General features: G+C 46.9%; 1 protein-coding gene across 3 annotated transcripts in view; it reads left to right on the forward strand.

Annotated features, from left to right (window-relative positions):
- The window catches only part of LOC144142784 (glutamate [NMDA] receptor subunit 1-like), a 128711-nt gene that overhangs the window by 79041 nt on the left and 25626 nt on the right, over window positions 1-24044 (forward strand). For all 3 annotated transcript variants that reach the window (XR_013317043.1, XM_077674510.1, XM_077674509.1), the window contains exons 2-10: window positions 4426-4600; window positions 8826-9111; window positions 12089-12217; window positions 13422-13598; window positions 15928-16028; window positions 16667-16779; window positions 17631-17805; window positions 19277-19421; window positions 23131-23338. Coding sequence is in view for 2 of the 3 variants with exons in the window: in XM_077674510.1 (XP_077530636.1) it covers window positions 4443-4600; window positions 8826-9111; window positions 12089-12217; window positions 13422-13598; window positions 15928-16028; window positions 16667-16779; window positions 17631-17805; window positions 19277-19421; window positions 23131-23338 (1492 nt within the window). In the remaining variant the exon portion in view is untranslated. The remainder of the gene's footprint in view (window positions 1-4425; window positions 4601-8825; window positions 9112-12088; window positions 12218-13421; window positions 13599-15927; window positions 16029-16666; window positions 16780-17630; window positions 17806-19276; window positions 19422-23130; window positions 23339-24044) is intronic.

Here is a 24044-nt window from a genome sequence, read left to right on the forward strand (position 1 = left end):
TGCAAAACTGTCTATTTTCCTTGCTGCCGAAGCGACGAAAATAGGTCGTATTTCGGCACAAGCGCCTCTGCGGCTGCGAATTCGCACGTAAATTCGCACCATGTAGAACGGCATTCGATCAAGGGACAGACAGCTGTTCGGAGAGCGACGCGTTTCTGTCCGCGTTTTCTCTCTCTTGAAACTGGCCCGGCAGCGGTGAGGAACACAGATGAAGGCTACATGACTGTTTTAAAGACGATAGTCTTTCTTGGGCTACTTAAACCCAGAAATGTTGGTCTGTCTGTCTGTCTGTCTGTCTGTCTGTCTGTCTGTCTGTGACTCGATTCAGCCACGCGGCCAAAGTGAAACGAAGTCTGCGCAACAGTTTTATATACTCACAGCGAAATCAAAACGTGTAAGTCCGGTTTGTATTTTCATACTTGTCAACATTGCTGAACAAGAACAACACATTACGCGTATATAAGACACAAAATTAATACATAAGGGATATTTTAAGTGTTCCTTCACAAAAAAGTCATAAGTGCTTGATTTCTTACGCAATGAAACACTACATCTACTAAAGAAAAAAATTCACACTGTAGCCTGCTGTCGCCCGCGCCACTATAGCTTCTGGCGGCATTTTAAGAAATCAAACGGCAACAACAAGGAAACGTTCCACTAGCTAGGTTCCATGTTCCGCTTGGAACGCTCGTGGAGTAAGTCAACGTGGTTCTATAAACGTTGGAGTAGGGTGCCTCGATTCACGCGCGTCTCCGCCGTACGACAGCGCTGGTATCGAGGTACCAACTGGAGCAGTGGAACGCGGTAAATTTAAATTGACTTGAGCAAACCTCTATCGTGTTATCAGAGTCCTTCAATGTTTTTCATTGACGGACTCTGGTGTTATCTTGGGAAGAACGAGGTGTGAGAGAGACAGCATGGGAGGTGAGTTGGAAAGAGAAGGAATGCATTTACTTGGCAGGGGTGCCAGTCGACTACCATCTGTCGTCGACATTCGCAACGAAAGGAGAAGATACGCCGCCATGTTTTGGAGAGCACGTGCGGAAACGTGTCCTTCGCCGCCATATGTTTGTCCATTTAAGCATAAAAAAATCTGCTGGTAACTTTTGACTACGTATCATATCATTCTCACCCAGTGCCCGCGAATATCTTCAACTCGTTGCCCCAAGTTGCTATATCCTGCTCGCGCTGTCGGTTAAGGCAATGGTCAGGTTCAAGCAAAAGCGAGGACTGCCAGTAATGAAGCACGCCGAAGGCTCTGACCGTCAGCCTAACTAGCCTCAGCAACAAGCGCCGACACGTTTTGGCATCTCGTACGGCTTCAATCTCTTCGTCGCTTGATCCGGAGAAGCGATCAGCGTTCTCTCGACGCCATTCGTTCTGCGCTGTGCCAAACAGCCGACAGCGGCTGTTTCATCGGTGCTAGCCCTTCGACAGGCCCGCAGGGGGAGATTCTAGCCGATAGCGTGGCCAGCACACCCTCGAGACAGCGCGAAAGTCGCTGTTTGTATCCTTTATTGCTGCGCCAGCACAGCGCTGGTCCGCCGCTGGCGGCCCTGCCCGTTTCCTCCGTGGTCCTTGCGTCAACAGTGGATCCACCCTCGCTTGCGGCTCACTCGTCTTCCTTCATCTGGGCGAACACCTCGCTGATGAGAATGCCCTAAATCTTGCTAATTATCTTTGAAGTGAGTTACATGAACAATAGGAGAATTAATCTCGCAAACAGTAGTAAACACCCTCCACTCTGACAGCCACGTTTAGAGCGAATGCTACCTTTAAGGGTAACCTGAGTCGAAGGCATTCGTTTCTAGGAGTTGTTTCATCACTCCTCGTTGTCCCGCCATCTTCCCATCCCGCCCCCTTTCCCACTTATCCCGCGTCGCCGAGACGTTTTCCCTTCCAGCGTTCTTTTTGTTGTCCTCCCGCGGCAAATCAATTCTGGCCGCTAGGGGCGCGCCGGAGTGCACGGCGTCGTGTTTTAATGAACAGATTTGTTTTGCTTTTCGCTCCGCTTTTGAGGACGCGAGGTTCCGCAGAATGCTAACTAGCGCTCCTCCTCGCTTTTCGCGGCTTTGTGTTCTGGACATTTTTGCTGTTGTACGAGCTGCATTGTTTGTTCCAAACTCGCTCTGCCTGAGATTGCGGGGAGCAGGGTGTGTTTTTTGCTGGTGCTGTTCCAGATTGAAGCGCGCGTTGTAGTCGAAGAATTTGTGACGCGGAAAGTTGGGCTTTTTTGTAAGAGCAGGGGGACGTTGTGTCTTTCTAGCGTGGATAACAACGGAGATGGAGGCTGACAGCATTTCTTCTTTTGCTCAGTTCGTAAACGAGGCAAGTGGTATACAGGATGCTGTTTCCAAGCAACCAGCGATGACAAAATGCGCGGTATTAAACGATGGAAAGGAAAACGGTTTTATGAAAGCAAACCGGAAGATAAACTTCCGACGACCAGCGACCAATTTTCGATGACCAACGAGAACATTATCGTGTGAATACGGAAGTGTACTTTGTTGCGACGTTCATAAAAGACGTGAACTCTTTCACTGCAACCTTAAGATTAATATTCCCCACTGCATGTAGTAAGTGATTTCACTTGCGCCACCTGCTGGCGTTGTTGATTTACCAAGCGCCGTGAAATGTGACTGTGTAATTTGGTGAACCGAATTTTGTCACTGGGGCCTTCGTTTGGTCGCGGTTTTGTTGTACAGCGAAGTGAACGAAAATGGGCTCCCAGAGCGTATACATCAACACCCAACTTGACTGTACTGTGGGTTCATATCATTAAAAACTAAAGAAACAAATGTGTGATGTATTAGAACGTTAGGGCTTCTCAAACAAACTAAAAGAAAAACTGCGTTTGCATGGCAACATCCGTAAAACTAAATCGGCAAAGCAAATCCGAATGGCGCGGGACAGGTTGGGTATGGTACCATACTTCAAGAAGAAATAAGTTAGCTAAAGCTTGACTAGAGTGATTGAATAGAGTACGGTACAGTACTACATTTGTCACTGAAGATATACAGTAAGCAGTGAGTATATGGACAAACTAGCATTTTGGGATAAGAAATGTTTTAGTTGGAACATATCAAAGGTGTCAGTCACACCAAAACTGAAAGGACACCATCTCTTGAACATGGATTTGTTTAAACCGTTTGTTCTATTCACCTCCACCTCGGCGTGCGTCGCGTGCCGATGGCAAACTAGGAAGCGTTTCTGAGGTAATTGCAAAGTAGTATTTTGCCTCTAAAAGAGCTTTCATTCGGGCCAGTTCGTGCATTATGCTTAGTCGAAAAAGCAGCGCAAAAACGGACTAAATACGACGAGACACCAGGCAGCGCTGACTGGAAACAGAAAGTTTCTCTGTAAGAAAGAAGGCTTATACACGTGTACTAGATACCACATAGAAGAGGAAAAAATATCAGAACAAAGAAAAAAAGCGATTATGAACCGAAATACTTAATCTTCCTTTCCAATATTCCAAAAATGGCGAGCAGGCTTGTTGTTTCTCCTTTTGAGGGATACCTAAAGCTTCTGGTATTGATCGTGTGCGTTGGTCGCTGTATCCTTCTCGCCCTTTTTGCATTGTTCGGACGTATTGGGAAAGGGGATTAAGTATAATCAGTTCATAATCGCTTGTTCTATCTTTTTTTCCTATTGTATTTGTTACCTAATACACGCGTGTAAAAACTCTTTCCTTCGAAATAAAGTTTCTGTTGTCAGTCACTGCTGCTTGATGTCTCGTCCTGCTTAGTTCTGTTTTACAGCTGTTTTTCCGTTTAAGAAATGCTTTCTCGCTGCGTTTAGCGAATGTTGTAAACCTGTTCCTGAATTTTTTCCTACTGCTTCAACCACTATTGTAAATTTAGCCTTGTTTTGCTTTTCGTTCACCGAATCGGACAGGATCATATTCGTTCCGCTTTTCAAACATTTCGAGCATTCGTCGCGGCCCTATAGGAGCGAGCCCCGTAACTTAGGTATCATCCCGAAATAAACGGGGAATTACGAGCTCAACATAGACTAGCCAGATGTGTAGATTTGTAATGAAGAAATTTACGATTCAATCAATCAGTCAATGAGCCAAAGTGTCTGATGCTTACTTGAAACTGCTTGGCGAACAACAAAATAAGTAAAACTCGCCAAAAGTGAAAACAATGAATGAATGAATGAATGAATGAATGAATGAATGAATGAATGAATGAATGAATGAATGAATGAATGAATGAATGAATGAATGAATGAATTATTAATCAATCCAGCAATGCCCCCGAAGTTTGTCTGGAAGTGATTCGATAATTAATAACGTCTAAATATTGGCCAAACGCGCAGACAATGAATGAATGAATGAATGAATGAATGAATGAATGAATGAATGAATGAATGAATGAGCTTAGGAACGAATGGTGCTAATCTGCGGTTGTTTTACTGCAGCGTGGCCGGCGGTTCCCATGGCTGGCCGAGGGCGCCGTCCGACTACCTGGGGCGCCCCTTCCTCTTCCCACCGGCGGGCGGGTGGCAGCGGGGGGGCGCCGGACACCAAACGCCTCTCGGTGTGGCTGCTTCTCCTGCTGTACCTCCACCTCGCCACGCTCGTCACTACGCAAAGGTGTGTATACGTAGAGACGACCCTACACACCGCTGAGCCTATTACGCATTGAAAGTGTTGTTCTGCCCTTGCCAAGTCTTAAATCTCCAACGTTCCAAGATGGGCCTGGCGTGCCCAAAGGGGCTGCACTGTGCACTTGCCTTTTTACAAAGGTTCTTCTGCCTCGCTGTTCTGGGAAGAAACTCCCGCTCCCTCTCACGAATAAAAAATGTTCCAGATCACAATGCTATTAGAAACTATGGACATTCTAATTGCCCTCATTAACACAATGGGGAAATGAAGGGTTTGTTATGTAAATGTATATAGCGTGGGCAGGTAGCCGATATTTAGTGGAACTGTGTTTGTCGTACAGCGTGTTCGAGCCAGTTATCATCCGCATTAAATATAGGTCGCTCACAAGCCCAGCGACATCACGTTGCTATGGTCTGTATCTATACCTCACGTGGACACTCCTCACGTTAGATGAAATGCACACTTTGCATGAATGACTGTGAAGCTTTGATTGCAAGGAAGACAAAATTGCTGACCTATCTTGTCGCCATTACTGCGATGTCAGAATCGTGAAAAGCAGCCGGTATTACCCGAGTCATACGCAGATTGCAAAGCACTGCAACCGTGTAAACATCTGTTGTGAGCGAAATAGCGCGTAGTTGCAATGATTGGTTAAGCTGAGAGGCCGCATATTCTAGCCCATGCTTTCTCCTGTATCGTAATCTCTTATTCTTTTCGCTTCTCAAGGCATGGTCGGAAGTGCGCAAATGGCAGCTGTCTGCTTGACGGTAAGGGTGAAACGTACAGTGAAAAGTGTCCGAGATATTCTATCGTTAAAACGGTGATGCACAGATCTGGGCCATGTGTAGGTTTGCAGCAGAGTCAATGAAAATTGCCACTTGTTCGCTAAGCCACCCTTCGCGCCGGATTTCTGTACACAACCCCAGTGACTCTTTTCGAAACGTCAGCTGTTTTTATTTTGGAATTTCACCAGAAAACTCGCCGTTTAATTGCTTAGTAGCTGCACTTTACCTGCCTTTGAATGCCTTCCTACAAATGAACATTTGACCTCACCCCAACCTCCCTGTTCTTCTTCACCTACCGTATTTACTCCATTCTAAGCACCACCTTTTCTACATGATTGCGATACCTGCAGTGAGGGGGGGGGGTGCTTAGATTCGCAAACCCTAAATTTCGCCCGCCCCGCTACCCCCCCCCCCCCCCACTGCAACTTTTTGGGGGGCCGTATCTCAACGAGACGGGCGAAATGGATGATGTTAATCTGGCTGGAATACATTCAAAAGAACAATAGGTACACACAGTGAACCCACCCCTTAAAGGAGCCATGAAGAGAAAATACAACTTCGTTTAATTTGAAAGAACTAGGATTCAGTATCTCACTCACCTCTATTACAGCCACAAAAGATGTTTTTTTAAGAAAAAAAGCAGGAAGCATTTAAAAACTTTCAAATTTTGCGCCACAGTGACGTGCTATGAGCAAGAATGACGTCATACGGGCCAACAATAAAACATAATTTTCAGTGCGCTAACTGCACGTTAGCATTCAAGTGATGCGGTCAAATGGAACTAGAGGCCCCATTACAGACGTCCAGTCATGTGTCGTCGCGACAGGGCAGTTAGGCGGCCGCCAATCGCGCAAACAACGTTCCGTGACGTCATAGAAAAGTTGCGGGAAATTGGCTAGGGGGTCGCTACTGCTTCACACGTCTTCTTTAAGATCTCCGTTATTTGTTCGAAAATTGCAATGATATCGGTATCATTGTTATCGGGACTAAGCAGTCTTTCTATAAACCAAACTTGTATTTTGTCTTCATGGCTCCTTTAAGAACTGTCACCCTCACTACCATTCCAGTCCGTTGTGCCACTTGGGCCGCCGCTCTTAGTATCCCCCAGCAGATCGTCTCCTGTTCTCTGGAAGTGGTTTGGAACTGAAAACTTCATAAATGACTTGGCCACATCGTCAACTACGGCCCGCTTCCACGAGTCTAAAATCCACCGATGGTTGCTTAGAAAAGGGGGTCTTAGATTCGCGTGCAAACGTTTTTTTTTCAATGTTTTCTTCTGAAAGTAGGGGAGGGTACTTGGAATCTGAGGGTGCTTAGAATCTCAAAAATACGTTATGTCCAGCCCTCTACTCTGAAGTCTGCAAATTTGATTCCAACCAGGCACGTTAACCCACACCATCATCGAGTGTGCTCAGACTCAATTCTTCTCACCGGTTTCTCTCGTCTTCCTTTCCTCAAGCTGTGGGTAAACACGACGGTCATCGCTTACCCGGACGCCCAGCAATTACTGGTAGGCAGGGCAGAGACAGCAGAGTCGCCGTTTCGGTTTCTGAAATAAAGAGCCACATCCCCTTCTTCGCTACATGAATTTGTTTACTACTACTAAAGTTTGCACATCCAACTTGACAGTCAACATATTGTAGCACTCTTTATCAAAATTCAGCAGCCTGAGGTTTCTGAGAAGTGATCGAAGAAACAATGAGAATACGACTAATGGGGAACGCTCACCACCTAAATGGGAATAGCTATAAGATCAGCCGATATTCTATCTGTTCTACAGCAACTTGGCGCAACCACTTGACAGCTACGCCCATGTAAAAAACGACAAAAGCTTCAGGTCCATCAATTGTGCTGTTCCCATTACATAAAAAGATAGTTCACTCTGGCTTTTTAGTGCAAAAAAATGACAGATGGAGAAAGGGATCGCCAACTAAATTTCACAGTGGCCGCTTTTTCTGAGAGGTAGGGGGCGCGAATCCGTGTCGCGCCTCGTCAGCATGCGTATCAAGGCAATGTTGAATGTGTGTACGAACGCCCACGCCCAGCAGGATCATTTGAGAATATCGAATAAAGGCAGTTCAACGCACGATTACGCCTTGTCTGCCTAGCACCAGGAGGGCGTGGGTTGGCACCCGTGTCAAGAAGCTAGCATCTTACACACGTTTGTCTAGTGAAGACTGATCTTAGCAAATGCTGGTAAATGGAATAATGAAGTCGTTGTGGCACACCATACGAAAACCATGCTACTGTCCGTCTTTGGCTCGATCGTTTTTTTTTTGTTGGCTGGCCGAAAACGCTGCTAGAGCCGAAGGGCTCTTGGCCAACGTCTATGGTTACTGGCTGTTCTGCAATGAAGTTTTCACTACTCACTCACTCTTATTTTGGCCTTTTTCCGTCCCTCTATATCTGTATGTCTGGGACGATTTGGGTCACTCAACATAGCAAAAGATTTCTCTACCTCTGAGTTGGGCTAAAGGTATGTCTGTGTATTTGTTTGTGTGTCTGTCTCTGTCGTTTCTTGTCGTTCAACCGTTGAGTGGGCCTAGACTCCCAACTGAATGAAGCAATATTTGTCCTAAATGTGTCCCGTTTTTAAAGCGGCCCTGCAGCACTTACCATCGAACAATAGGAATGTATTTTGGGGCAAAGTCTATGGTCCCAGCAATCTCCTCCCGCAAGAATCATGAAAATCCGTTCACTATCACCGGAACTACGCGCGATGAGAAATCGCGCATAATCGCTCCCTCTCAAATCGACTGCGGACAACGCGACGAAAGCTGCGCGCTCTCTCTCGGAGACGGGTGCGGTTCGCGGCATCCTCTTCGGCGGCCTTCGATATATCACAGGCCAGGGAGTTTTCTCCTTTTCTGTGCAACGTGGAGGGGCCTATTTCCGGTCTGTTGCCACGAAAAAGCAGGCATGGGTGCCTGCTCGCAAGCGTGCGCTCGGGCTGGTGGGGCGTTTTTGAAGCAATAAACGTTTGTTGTCGAGTGGTCTGGTTGAAAGGGAAGTATGGAGCTCATCACACAAACTCCGCGCGCACTCAAAAAAGAAACGGCAAGACTATGCCTACACGTTCAGGCATAGACGAGGCTCGCACACACCGCCGACGACGGCGGATCGTCACAGGAAGTGCGAGAAATTAGCCGCGAAGTTGACCAGTGACAGCCGATTGGACAGACAGGGCCTCAATGACGTCGTCTAGGCCATGCCAGAGGTGCATAATGAGGATAACTGAAGAGAGCGTGGTTGGTTTTTCCGCATCTTTCACAGCGATTTGCGCACTCACCGCTTCGTGTGCACGTGTAATATTTGGCTCAGGTATTTATGGTAGTGTAAGCTAAGCGTCGTGCATGTTTACTTGCACTGCTCAAAGAGTGTTGCAGGGTCCCTATAAAAGCAACCTTCCGTGGTTTCCCCAATCGCAGCCCGGCCTCGGCGGGTGTTTCTCCATCGGCTGTGGGCGCCCTCTTTCGGCGGCGGCCGCAATCTCAGCAACAGCTACACCCGCCGCAGCAGCAACAGCCGCAGCAGCAGCCCATCTTCCACATCGGCGCCGTGGTCAATCCGCCGGACAGCACGAGCTACTTTGCGCAGGCCATCGAAGATGCCGTCGCAGAGCATGGCATCATGCTTTACGCGCAGACGGTCCACATGAACTCCAACCCCATAAGGATAGCACAGAGCGTCTGCGAAAACCTCATTTCCTCACAGGTGCTCTCTCACACAATCTTTTTGTTCGTTTGTTGCGAAGCTCGTAATTTCATTGCCTTTTGATGACCTAAACGAGCTCGCGTAGACTGTTTTTTTTTTCAGAATCACTCGTAGTAGCTATTCAACGAGCCGCAATTAACTCCGCAAATTATCTTCTGAATGTATAATTTACTGATATGCAATTCAGCTGCGCTGTGTGGCAGGGGTCGTATAATATGAGGCTTAGCTGCCCGTTTCTCGCGGTCTGCTCCGCTCAAGTAGCAAGCAGGAGCGTCATTGCGCATGCGTGGTGCGCTCCGGAACAAGCGGCTTTAACGGAGTGGGGCCCCTCTCCCTTCGGTAGGCTAGCTGAGCGGATCCTCACGGCAGCTTGCGCTCTCCCTCGGGATTTCAAAATGGAAGTTCCCTGCAAGGCGAGCGCTACAGCAAACTCGTTTTTTCTCAATTGAAACATCAGCGAATAACTCGCAAAAGCGCTTTCCGATAGGCGAATCAATCACAAACCTTAACGTGGTCTAGAAGGCAAGCAAAAAAAAAAAAAAAAACACGGAACGCGAAGCGCGAGCCTACTTTTATGCAGCTACCAAGAACTCAGCCTTGTTTTGGATTTTCCAAGGCTGAAGAACTACTTTTACGTAAATTATGACCCCTATAGCGGCTCGAATGCTTCTCACCCGAGGGAGGTACGGTTGTTGGATAGCTACAAGCCTTTCTGCTGCTCACGCAGCTGAGCAGCCCACCGGTCAGCTAAAACTCTCTACTTTCTCGTTCCAGAGACTGTACTGCCTCATGATACGCGCAAAGAAAATGCGTACCAGAGTGCACAGAACTAAAATCTTGATTCATGAAGTAATTCAATTAAAAGTGCAGATCTTGGCAGTTGAGAAGTGTGATACTAAATTTCGTCAATACGTGCAGGTCGCACGGAAAGTAAATGGTGCTGTCAGGGAAGGGTAGGCTGTTACGAGTTTCCGGAAAGTAATAATTTTGTGCGATAATTCTGTAAACTGAAAAATTCACGAACGCAGGTTTGGGTTCGTGTAGGATTTGAACCAGGGTTGCAAAAGAAAGAGGCAAGTACGCTAACCGCAGCCCTAGCGTGGCACCCTGCGAGAACGGAACAAAAATTAGCCTCATGCGTGTCACGTGAAAGCAGAAAGTAACGGCGCGTGAGTAAAACAGGAGCACGAGGAGGGCAGCTGCTGCTGAATGGACCTTTTCCAGGACATGAAAAGTGCTCGTAGCGGCGAAAACAAAAAGCACAATTGGTGGCTCTTTCAGGTTGCAGGTGACGCTGTTGTCGAAAATTGCTAATCACTTGGAACGCCCATAATGATAGCTAAAGGGCTTGCTTCGCATTCTCACACCCTCCGCTTTTCTAACTTCATGCGCGGAGTTCGCTCTTTGGGTGCGGTGTTGGCGAAATTTGGCACCATTTTTATGCCGATAATTGACCATTCGATGACTTCGCGCTTCTGCAGCGGCCCACGAATGCCAAGCAGTATTTTTTTTGTAGTTGAGCCTGGAATCCATACGGTACGGCTTTCGTTAAAAGCGGTATGGTGCGATAACAGCGAGCCACCAAAAGTAACTGCGGCGCCTGCAAGCGCCTGCGCAGATAAAGATGGTGGAAAAGCTCAATTGCGGCATATCTGCGTGTCGGAGAAAATCACGTTGGAAGACGAAGAAACTAAAGTCAATAAAGACGCGCAAACACGATGCAGCTGTAACGAAGTCTCATAATCGCTATACTCGGGCGAAAGTTAAGAACGCCAAAAGCTCACGCAGTGTGTCGCTCCGCCAAAGCGAAGGACCCGGATGTCAAGGGGCACGCGCGCTTTTTGAAAGGACGTTGCGCCTAATGCATCACATCGTCTGCTTTCTGTCACCTAGTTTGTTTGTCGTCGCTGCAGCAGTTTGAAAGCAGGTTAAGTACGGAAAATCACGGGAATTAATCGTGTAACGTTCAAAATATTCGCAGTGACGGTCTGCTTGTGCCCCGCGGATAAACAGCCGGCTGCGGCGCGCACAGCGGCAGCTTCCGTTGTCTTTCATAACTTGTACCCGCGCATAGGCTTTTTCCTTCAAGGCACGTAAGCAGGCTTAAGTTCCCGAAGAATTGTTTTATGCAAGATGGAGTCCGGAGTGTATGCGCACATATACTTGCTTAATCCCCTGTCACTGCGCTTTGGAGAATTTTTAAACACTCCAAAACACCACGTTGAAGAATGTGCGGTTCGTCATAAATATATCAGAAGTATACCTTGGGAAGCCTAGGCACTTTTTTGAGTATACATAGATTGTTTTGCGTCGCCCTCGGTGACGAGTTTTTGGAGTCTCGCATTTTCTTCGCCTGTTGGTGCATAATACTTAAATATAAATCAGCGCACAAATTGATCGAATAAAGACGAGAGACCACACAGCACTGTATGTCTTTTGTCGTGTTATCTGTGCGCCATTTCTTCTAAGCATTATCAACCAACTGGTACGCGTTAAAACAGTGCTGCGTCTTTTTGCGTTTGTTTCGTTTGGCTGTTTTAACTTAAAGCGTTCTTTCTGCTGCGGCAAACTGTGAATGGTTGTTAGTTCCCGCTTCCAAAGCTGGCTAAAAGAATTTTCTTTGTTCAAAACAACTCATTCGAAGGCACTCTCAGCTTCGCGTAGTTTGGAAAATCTGTAAGTCTGCAAAAATGATCCGCAATATAACGACGGGAATGGAACAAGCGAATCAGCATGAAGCTTGGCAAGACATCGCCCCTTATTAAGTTATTACCTACAGATATACTCCTGCTCAAGACAGAAAACCTTTGGCCGCACGGCCGTACATGTTTCACGGCTGTGACGTCTCATTAATTGTCTCTCTGCCTCCTACACGTCTGTAACCAAATTTTTATTCCGTGTCATTCTGTTAGCGCCTGAATATCTTTTCAACTGCTTCAAAGCGTCACCTGTGTGCACTCTCGCCCGCTTGTTGCAGGTCTTTGCTGTCGTGATCAGTCACCCAGTCTCTGGCGAACTTTCTCCTGCCGCCGTCTCCTACACTTGTGGCTTCTACAACGTACCTGTCATTGGCATCAGTTCCAGACACAGCTCCTTGTCTGACAAAGTGCGTGTTCAGACTTATTTCGCCTCTGAAACGTTTAACGTAGAAAAAATTTAGTGATTTGTTTACATACGTTTAGGGCCGAAGGGTATTACGGTGTGGAGTGGGTGGTTACCAATTTTTTTCAAGAAGTTACAGCAAGCAATATTACAATAATGAACAGCTCTTTACTCAAGGAGACTAGTCAGTGCACTTGTTAAAGGAAACAATAACACAAGAGTAAACAGCTTTTTACTTAAATGGGTACTGACACCAATTTTGGAGTTTATATTGTTACACAGTTCGCTTCCTTTACTCAACAGAATACCCTGGCTGAAATATGAGCGGCCTGCGACGCGTGGAACATACTTCAATTTCATTTGATTTATCGCGCCGACGGAACAGCACGCGGAGCGGTGCGCAACAAATGGACATCAGCGTGACATCATTCCGTGACAGGGACAAGAAGTGACGTAGCCGTCTGCTTCCAACGCTAATCAGAAAATTCTGACGTCGCTTCACGCGCGTGGCCCGGGGAGCAGCGATTTGGCGCTGGCGCGTTCACGAAGTCACGGCCCCTCGATCAAGCGCACGCATGCGTGCGCTTGATCGAGGGGCCGTGACGAAGTGATACAGGTAGCCAGAGCTACTGGCATAACCGCTGCCTAGAAAGGCACTCTTGCCAAAAATAAAGTTCCACACGCGGGAAAGGAGCCCACAATAAAGCCCACAATCGCAACAGAAGCCGCCATCAGGTCTTTTATTGAAAGCGGTCATCAAATTTCCGCCGCAAAGCTAGGCCTAACGCCTTCAGGCAGCTCATCCGCTCAGCTCCGGCGGCGGAGCGGTCGAAACAACGCTTCCGAAACAAACCAAAACAGACGATTTTCAGGCCGTAAATTATAATTATTTATCGGCCGCTCAAATATTTAAAGTGCTGTTTCGGTTTCGCCAGGGTGTTAAACATTGATGAAATCAATAAAAAAAGGAACAAAGTTTTCGTGTCAGTACACCTTTAAGGGGGCTAGACACTGCACAAGTTAGTACAAGCAGTAACAAAGCAATAAACATCTCTTTACTCAAAGAGGCTAGGCACTGCACATCTAAAAGCCACAAAAAGCGATATATGAAATAAAGTAACTTCGTTCTATCGAGGGTCCACCCCGTCACTTAGTTGACTGCGCACCAAGAGGACACACGCCAAGTTCGCTCTTCCGGCTCTTCGCAGAACCTGCACCGGACGTTTTTGCGCACGGTACCGCCGTACTCTCAGCAGGCCGACGTGTGGGTGGAGCTTCTGCAGTTCCTCAAGTACCGCTGCGTCGTCTTCATCCACAGTTCCGACAACGACGGCAGGGCCACGCTGGGCCGATTCCAGAACAAGGCCGAACCACAGGGCATCAAGGTGCGGCGAAAACTTTTCAAGTTACGCTATCGCACCTACCACAAGGTAACCTGGTTAGAACGTTTTAATTAACTTGGATTACCGTGTGGCGGAAGCTGTGAGCGAGAGTATTTTAGGAAGAAATGCGGCTTTCTGAGCGGCCGCGTGCGAACGGGTAGATAAGATCACAAAAGAAGACCTGGCTACACTCCGCCCCGATCTCGAGGCGGGCTAAGTGCCATTGACTTCCCGCACGTTGTGCTGAATATTTAGATCCGCCTTTTGCACGACGGATATGAACTTTTTGCAACTTTTGCAAGACGGATTTGCAACTTTTTAAAGCGAAGCTTCCTGTGGTTAAGCGAAAGCAGCCCTGTGCGCTGAAAACTCTCCTTTTACTAACCGATAAGTATGCATGAAAAAAAAAAAAACACGTTGGAGAGGAGTTAGAAGTAAGGGTAGATAGCGTGGCTGGCTTTATCTCGCTTGTAGGAGAGCGGACATGCAGTGAGCCACTTCGTGAAGCACCGATCAAACGATAACGGCGGGAAGGGGCGGCCGGGGGAACGGCAACGAAAGAAGATACCACAACCATGCAACGTATATCAAAAAACACTTCAGTGAGCCATTTAAGGAGTAACAAACGTGTAAACGCAGGGCTCGGGTTAGAACTTCGCTGATTAAGCTTCTGTAAGGAGTGAATGCCCGCAGTTTTTGCAGCGAGAACTTTCTTAGTGGAACCAATGGGGTCCTGTCAAAAAACTGACGCATTTCTCCATAGACCAGTTGGTAGACCGAAAACTCTGATAACATCTCTGGAGACACTGCGTGTACGAGAAACCGGGCTTCCATTGTGCCAAAACCGTTACTTGAGAATCGGGAGAAAGGAGCGGTTCTAGGAAAGACAATACACTCATCGATCGTGAAGAAGCAGTACACTAGCATAGCTTTATCTCATAAGTCATGTATCGGTATACATTTGGATCGTTCGTAGATGCGTTCACTCAGTTCGCAAAAAATCTTCGCATCGGTTCGTTCTGAGTTTGCGATACGGGTGTTTGTATGTTTGCCGATCGGTTGCATGCACCTTCAGCGAAGGCTGGTTGCACTTTTAGCGGAGATTTTGACGCACTTTCGGTGCAGTTTTGATCTTAGCCATCTTTCGCCCGTCTCTCGGCTTTTTTTACGAAGGAATGGTACGTTTTTGTTGTATTTTGCCTGGCGCTCGCGTGCTGGCGTCTTCGAGCAGGCGATGGCAGCACGCCCTGTGTGCATGTTTGAGCTCGGAAAGTCAAAGCCTCTCCTCGACTCGACGGTAGATTTATGCGATATTTTTATTGCGCTGGGTTCAGCAAGAAATACAGGGTCCATTACGGCTCGCTTCGCATGTGCGCCCCGAGATAAAACGATAACCCAGTGCTGGTTCTCAAATCGAAAGGTCATTGTTTGGTGAAGTTTCATGGTCCGGTTCCTACAGCGAAAAAGTAGGAGCTCCCGCTCAACCGGCTTGAATCTTCTGATATTCGCACAACGTGCAAACAAGCATTTGAAGGCGCTGATCAACCTGTCAAGCGTACAGCATGTGGTCTTGACGTCGCCTGCCCACAAAACGGCGGTTTTGGCGCTATCGCTGGTGTGGCGTATGGAGCCGCCGCTTCGAATGATTAATTGCTTAATCGAGGCAGAGTGCAATATCCCCAACGATAATGAATGCTGTCTCTAAAGCGATCGCGATAGGCAGCTGCCAGGACAAAACTTCGACCCGAGAGCTAGGGCACGTTCCCCGCGAACTTCCATGCGGCGGCCATGTTGCTTGTCTCCCACATCGTTGCCAGACTGCGCCAGGAATTTGGAGTTGCGAAGACCTTTGCTTATATACTTGACCCTTTTGTCTGAGGCGTTATCGGCCGTTGCTTAAAAAATGATGGTGTAATTTTCTACTGCGTCATTAATATCAATTAACTCTGTCTGTAGTGTCTGTGCCCAGAATTTCGCTAGCCAGTGACAGCAACAGATGGCTCAAAACACGGCGCTTTCGGGGAGGCATACCGCGAAACTCAAAATAATATTTCCCGCCTTTAAACAATCACAAAAAGATCACCAGAAAGAAAAAAAAATTATGTCAGTTGGGGACGGGAGTCCAAAGTGGAAAGAATTATCCTTTGTTTACCTTTAGAAATTCCTTTCGTTTGCATAAAAAACCCTCTTCACTCCTCTCCTCCCACCCTGTAAAGAACCCCAGAGCGAATAAACGTTCTCGAGCCACCGAGTAAATTCGAAAGTTAATTGCCCCATTGTCAATCGCAATAATCAATGTTATTGTGTGCCTATCCCCGTTTCCTTGCTCTAGCTTGAACGAGTCATCGAATACGAACCGGGTATCACTGACATCACGCAAGAGTTGGAAGAAACGAAGGAGCTTCACTGCCGCGTGTTTGTGCTCTACGCAACGTAAGTTTGCTCCACCACCGGTTAACAGCGTAGCTCGTACTAGAACCCCTGGTGTACTTTAAGCTGACCTTGTGGTTCTGAGACTTACAATTCCATAAAAATGTACTTGCGGCGATGATGGAGTTACAGGGCTGCTTCTGCATTTCCTCATATGACCTTTATAGTCACGATTGCGTTGACACCCTGACTACTATAACCACTTGGTAAATGGTTTCTGCACAATTGCACCGAACAGCGAACATACGATATTTCCAAAGGTAATCTACAAATGAAGTACCCCTTCCAAGGGCTTCATATTTTGACTGCGCACACTGGGATCTCTTGGTAGTTCCGTACTCGGGCTTTAGTAGAAGTGTGTTAACAAGATTTTGCGCAGTTGTGTAACCAAGAAAGCAGTTTTTATATCTACCGCTTATACCTGCCGGACTATACGTGCCTGGACCTGTGAAAGTGTGCACTATGAAATAAATGAAATGAACGAAATAAAAGTTAGTAGATTCGGTAATTTACTTAATCCTGATGAGATGAACTCAGCCGATTGGTTCACTGTACTTGTGGCTGATCAGCCGCCGTAGCCTGTGAAGAGTCTATAATTACAGATATACTACACATCGTTCCTGTGGCTGTTTTTTCTCCAGTGCTGACGATGCGACGGGAATATATTCCGAAGTGGCCTTTTTGAACATGACCGGTCCAGGTTACGTCTGGATTGTGTCTGAACAAGCCCTCAGAGCGCCAAATGTGCCCGATGGTAAGGCTCCTCGCTTATTTGAAAACGCAACAAGTTGCGACAGGATATCTCGATAGGGGACAAGAAAATGGAACGAAAAGTCTATGAAAGACGTGTTTCACCGTAAAAAGAGATGGTGCTTTGCTTTTTGTTCGAGAGCCTGAAGGGTTTAAAAATGCAGACTTTTTGTCGTCTATTTTCTTTTATTGAGGCATTCAGCCATCTTCCTTTTTTTCTTCTTAATTGTGCCCACAGGTCCTGCAATTTTCAAGGTTTTGGTACTGATATTGTCATGTATGCAAACGAAATTTGAGTCGCACGCCCGTGTGTTGATATTTCGGATGCCTCGAGATACCTCGAGATGTTTCGAGATACCTTGGGATACCACCTGGCATGGCTCGAGATGCCCAGGTAGTCAAACGCTATCCGGCGTCCTTCACTACGGCGCGCCTCATAGCCGAGATATAGCTTCGGCGCGTTAGAAACCGTAATCAGTGAACCTTTAAGTCGCTGTCTGAATCGCTTCCTTAATCTTCATTGCCTGGAACACACCTCCATTTGCACAATCAGGACAGCCTACCTTCGACAAACGTCTTCGTCCGTGATGGAGCGTCATATTCCACCTTGTTTTTTCATGTTAGAATATAGGTAAACCTATTTTCACACTTCCTTCTTTTTCAATTCCCGCAGCTGTAAATGAAGCCCCACAAAAAGTTTTAGTAATCAAAGGAGTTCAACTATATTGCTTCTACCAGACAGCAGTGCTCTTGAAGCCGTTTGTTTAGCATTTTCTGTAGCTCTCATAATCGCTTTACTCGGTGATCTATGCGCAAAATCACCCGTTCACACTTCCTCTCTCCTCGTACTTTTAGGTGTGCTAGGACTGGAGCTCGTGAACGCGTCAGACGAGAGAGCCCACATACGAGACAGCGTGCAGGTGATTGCCCTGGCCCTGAAAGAGCTGCAGAAGGATCCCAACATGACTCAGCCGAACATCAGCTGCAGCATGCTCGGGAACTCCTGGGAGTCCGGGCTCAAGCTTGTCAGGTTTGCACCACTCACGTACCAAACGGGGCAAGGTTACAACATCGAACGTGTGTCCCTGGCCTGTCTGCCGCAATGCACAACTGGACGTGCTAGAAGCCTGTTACCCGAATTATGAACGTTGCGAGGGTGGGCACTGTGCGTGCGCGTGCGTGTGTGCGTGCAAAATATACGAAACGGGTTCGCACTGCGAGAAGAAAGCAACGAACACATATGCTCAAAGGGGGAGGGTTTACCACACACAACGTCGGTTATTGGCGTTCACACCACTTGACTTACAGCTATAGGGGAATAGCTGGTCCAGTTAGTACCAATGGGAAAAAATCACTTGAATATACAGTTGCGTGAGGAATTGTTCAATGCTATAATAAAGAGGACAATAGCAAAGGATGAGGGTTTAGTGCAACGGGTTAGAACTAAGTTAGACCTGAGACTCGATACATTGTTACCTGAAGCTCCTTCCCACCCATTGCTGCCTGTGATATATTCATTTTTAGGCCAATGCGTAGTGGTTAATATATAGGGGCGTGCTGCTTTTCAATGAGACGGGAAGCTCACTTGACGCGATCAAAGGCAAGACCATTTTTGCTAACTATCGTCAGCAGAATCACTTTGGGACCATGAATTCGATTGGGTGGCGGACCTGGTGCGTTAGAACCAATGTCTTCATAGCGGATTGACTGCTTTGAAATTTTAACATCTCCTCAGCTCTGTCTTAGATAGAAAAGCAAGGTATTGTGTGCCCATATATACTGGGTTCCCAAAGCATCGAGCCTTCTGTGAGCCTTGGGGGGGGGGGGGGGGAGGTGTGGAGGTGTGGAGCGGTATCTGTTCCAAGCTTGTGTGCTTATAGACGCTTCGAGGCAGAATAAATAGCTTCACGTCCTGCATTCGTATTTTTTGAAATGTGGGTAGGTTTCCGACACCCCAAAGAAGTGCTTGTATTCATACGCATTCATCCTCGTTCCGCGGACCTTTAAACGCACGACGAGTACGGTTTATTCTCACGCCTGACAAGTCCGTCTACGAAAACTAATGATGCTTAGAAACCATTTCCCTGCTACACGACACTTTTTTTATTCTTTAACTAATCAAGCCCTAACTATCACATGTAGAATTCAAGACAATACTTTGGGCATGCCCTCGGTCTCAAAACGAAAGCACTCACCTTGACATCATTCCCGCTAACGACAAAATTCTTGAAATTATTTCCCCCATCCCCCTAAGCCTTAAATTAGCAAAGGCAGTCGGCGCCACTCTCCTCCACTTTATATACGAACCAATTGTTTCCTTGTTATTTCCCACCCTTACGTACCGCGACCGATAACTGTTCCTGACCTCTAGGGGCATCTGATGTACTAGCAAAACACCCCGGGTTTTTCATTTAAATAGATGTAATAAATAACTTATGAAGGAATCTTCCTGCCGAGTACATTTACATTTTCACTGCTGCTCTAATTACGCCCACTTGCAGCCTGCTCAAGAAACAGAAGCTGCTGCGTGGCGAGACGGGGCGTGTCCGCTTCGACGACAAGGGTGACCGACTCGACAGCGACTACGACATCCTCAACGTGGTGCGTGGAAGCCACGTCCCAGTGGGACAGTACGTCTTCTCCAAGGTACGCTCCTGCGTCCAGGCCATTAGTGTGAACGCCATATTCATAGCACCATTCCAGTTTAAAATCACAACTGGAATACCGCAAAAACCAAAAAGAATTCCTGTCATGTGACAGAAAACATTGTTGTGACAACAGAAGTCTTGTTGTTACGACGAAGCCATCTGTGACAACAAAGTCAATTTTCTCAATGACAAACATTCCTGTAGTCACAAAAAACTGCCACTTACGCTACTCTTCACACTGGGCAACAACATCAAACTATGTGCAACTACAGATGGAACATCAGATCACGGCAAGACAAGAACTTGGAACGCCGGAACATCAAAAATAGGACAGGAATACGACACACGACAGAACATCAGAATCACGACGCGACAAGAATACGACAAGACGACAGTACGATACGCGTAAATAAGAAAAACTACAGAAATATTTTTTTGTCTTTTTTTACTGGGATATTGCTTTATAGCAGGGAATCAAGCTTCCTGGCGGCACGCTATTGGAACGCTGCACTGGTGCTTGCCACCCGAGGGGTATCGTCGTGTTGTTCCAACCCCTTAAGTTGGCGCAGGGCGTAATTTTTGTAAAAAAGATGTCTTTCTCGTCACCACCCCTGTGCATAAAATTCAATACACGCAATCGCTATTTCTCTGCTTACGGCACTTTGATCGCGCCCCATACCACCGACGCCTGCAAAAATAATTGCCAGGGTAATGGCGTAATAACAGAAACAGTGACACGACAATTTAAAAAAAAAATAATGAACTTCACAACACGGTAGAGGCGGATTTTTCAGTCGGCTGAAGGGGTTAGTAAACAAGAAAACGAAGACACCCACGCAACTTTGCAGTCATTTTCCATTTCGGCTGGTTCTACTAAACGAAACTTTTGCGACCCGTGCAAAACGTCGGCACGGTGCGCCAGGCACTGGGTAATAACTGTTTTAGACATTGTCGCTTGCTTATAAAAGCCCTAGCGTACGCTGCAGGCAGGTTTTGCATAAAAAATAGCACGCTCATAGCGGCTTCTGAACAGTGAAAGGAGCCTACAGCTGAGCTTCACGCCTGCTTTGCGTTCGTGCCAGGGCAACCACTCGTACACTCGCTGTTGGAGATTCTCAATCGCTAGCTCTAAAAGCTACCCGCATAGCGGGCACTCTAGTTACTAACCCTTTTGGCCCTCTCGCATGATTAGATCAGCGAGTCTGATTTCCGCTTTAGAGCATTTGATTGGGTACTGCTGCGTTGTCTTGCTTGTGATAACTTTCGGCACACCGAAGCTTGGCAGTTGTCATATTGGGTAAAATGCGTATTTATCACTGACTTTTTTTTGTCAACGACCTCTTCAAAGGGAGCGAAGGTTATAGACAATCCCAGCCCAGGGATGACAGCACTACGGCCGCACATCACTGTGCCGGGTGCCGTGGCATCTGCATCAACTGCATTAATAAAAATATTTCGTCGGTTGCTTTTATATCATCTCAAATCGAAAGCTTTCTTAGTGGGACCAATGGCGTACTGTCAAAAACTAATGCATTTTTTCATAGGAAGGTTGGTCAACCGATAAGCTCTGATAAGATCTCTATACACCCGGCGCGTGCGTGAAACCGGGCCTCCATTGCGTTAAAATAGTTATTTGAAAATCGCGAATAAGGACCGGTTCTAGCTAACACAGTCCACACATCGATCATGAAGAAGGACTGCAATAGTGGACCTCCTCGATTATCAGTCCCGGATCGTTCGCGAACTGCCCGAGACACGCGAACCCGGTGCTCGATTTTCCCATTTATTACCACGGGCTTCCTGTCCGAAGGCAGTCCTCGGGCTGCCCGTGGAGCGTCCAGGACTGGAAAATGGAGGATGCCCAGTATCTTACCTTTATCGCGTAAACCACGTATCGGTATACATTTAGATCGTTCGTAGATGCGTCTACTTAACGTTCGAAAAATCGTCGCATGGGTTCGTTCTTCGTTCGCTGTTTGGATCTTTGACGGTTTGTCGGTTCATTGGACGCACTTTAAGCAAAGGTTGGACGCACTTTTAGCGAAGGTTCTGACGCACTTTTGGCGCAGTTTTTACGTCAGGAAGCTTTCAGGCTTCTCTAAACTTTTTTAAACAATCGATGATAATTTTTATTTCAGAATGCTGCACACATACCAGAGATAAAGTCAATGGAAGTAGGCGCTCTTTCCCATCACTTGAGCTATTATTTAGTGTAAGCAAAAATTTAGCTGGCTCAATGAAAACTGACGCGTTTTGATGCTGTTTAGTTTTTTTTTTCACTGATCACCCCTCTGAACATTGAACGCCAGCATATCGCAGGTACGTTTTGGGAAGCAAGTTTTGTCTCTTGGAATGTCAACTTGCATATGCTTTGGTGAGGTTGAGTGCACACGTTTCGCCCTGCCCTTGCGGCAGCACCGGGTTCTCATCCCGGTGGAAACGTTCTCACTGGCGCACTCAGGTGACCCCGTTGCACTGTGACTGTTTCCCTGACCCAATACGCATTGAACTGCTTTGTTGAGGCAATTATTGTTTCACAATTCGAAAGTAACGTCTTACATAATAAGCAGCAGGGCATGAAAAAGAAAACTACTTAACTAGCTCAATCTTTTTAAAGTAGGACCAACATATGTGTTAGAGTAAAATTCCAACCACACTAAAATACTTATGCTTAAAAGGGCTGTGCGCGTGCACTTTATTGTGCCCGCGGAAACGCATGTTTGCCGCATTTAAATTGTCTCCAATTGCCGATAAATTTCGCGGAAAGATTTAGTAGAATCTCACTTCTTTATAGCTATTTTTGTCACCCAAGTTTACCGATAGTAATCAGCCGTTATGCCTACCCACAGAGCGGGTTATATTTTTACCCTTCTTCTTCAAGCAGCAAAAATAACTACATTTATGGCATTTCTTTCTTCGGAATACTGCCCCCAAATGTTCCTACATGTTGCTGCTACGATATAAATATTTCGGTTTCACAAATTTAGAATTCAGAAGTACCCTTTACTAAGTGTTATAGGTATCGGGACCCGTTACTCCTAGTTAAGCCCACGAGGACAGACCAAAGTTAGCACTGAGGCGGATCAAAACACATAATGCAACGGTCATGGCCTAAGGACGAGGGATATGGTAAGCTTGTTTTCGTCGGTATCTGACAAAGTGTTTGAGCCTCATATTGGCAAGCACAGACCTCCCCGCCCATCCGTCTTACGTCTATACACGCTATGGAAAAATGGCCAAGACAGGGAATGTTGATGTGATCCTTGACGTTTTGCGCACTCATGTGCATCCCTTAGTGTGCTGATTGAATGTAGCCCCAATGACTGAATTCTTCGCCCTGTGAAGATTAATAGGTAGGTTGTTATTATATTCTAGCCCTGCAATTTCAAAGCACCCTGGCGAAAACAACATTTCAATTTGTAGCTGTTCAGCATGCCTGGCTCCACAAAGTTACAGAGACATAGCGGTTTAATGTCCGCACTTCATGACAGTGCAGCCATACTCACAGCGATGGCGACAAACATCGTTCAACTGTTGGTTTGGCCGTATGTATTGTACTCTTCAATTTTAGGGGTGCCATTTTGAGCATTTTTCTTGCATACGCGAGCATGTGTCCCTTACTTTCGCGCAATTGCCTGAGTGTTGCTTTTCACCTGTTTTTTAACTGTTTCGTTCCTTTTGGATGCTCTTCCCGCTGTTCACTTCAGTGGTCCATGAGCATGGAGCTGGAACTGGAGCTTGAGAAGGTGGTGTGGCCCGGCCGGCAGACGGAGACGCCCCTGGGCTACGTGATCCCCAAGCACCTGCGCGTGGCCACCATCGCCGAGAGGCCCTTCGTGTGGGTGAGGCCTGTCGCAGACGAGTCACAGTGCCTGCCCTCCGAGATACTTTGCCCGTGGACCAACATCACGGACGGTGAGCAAACTTTCTCTCTGCCTGGACTTCTTTCACTCCAACTTAGTAACAATAGACGTACACCTTCCCCGCAATCACAGATTAAAGTTTTTCTTGGAGAAGATTTGTTATTAATCCAAATTGAATACACAAATTACCTGCTGAAGAACGAAAGCTGAGGAACTGGCGCATGCCATGACCGCCGTGCCAAGTGTATTGTTTCTTAAGTGCGAATGCACTTCTTAAGCGACCTTGAACCTGCGTCCACCGGCGATGTCCGCATAGCATACCCACGTGGGGGATTGGCCAGGAATCTCCTCGTCTTCCTTGGCAACGGGGGGAGATGGGCGCGCGCTGCCTGGCCGCTGACATGGCACATACCCACGTGGGGGATTGGCCAGGAATCGGGCGTGAGAAGGGCTAATGCACCCGCTTAAAGGAGTACTGACACGAAATTTCAAAGCTGAGATCCGCTCTAGCAATCAAGTACAACGACAACACAAATAGGTGTCTGTGAATAAATGCATCTTTCTTTCTTTATAGTTGTGTGTGTGTGTGATCTCTCTTTCGCGAACATTACCGAACCGCGCAAATTCAACTCGTGCATTCGCACTTTCACATTCTTCCCCTCGGGGAAATGCGGGGAATTTTTTCCCTTGCCAATGTCTGTTATGTTCAGTTAGTTAAATGAAATAACATTTGTATCTGCCGTATGACGGGACTATAA

Source organism: Haemaphysalis longicornis, unplaced genomic scaffold (assembly GCF_048455015.1).
Source record: "Haemaphysalis longicornis isolate Haplotype H1 unplaced genomic scaffold, Haemaphysalis longicornis Haplotype H1 scaffold_6, whole genome shotgun sequence".
NCBI classification, from domain to species: domain Eukaryota; kingdom Metazoa; phylum Arthropoda; class Arachnida; order Ixodida; family Ixodidae; genus Haemaphysalis; species Haemaphysalis longicornis.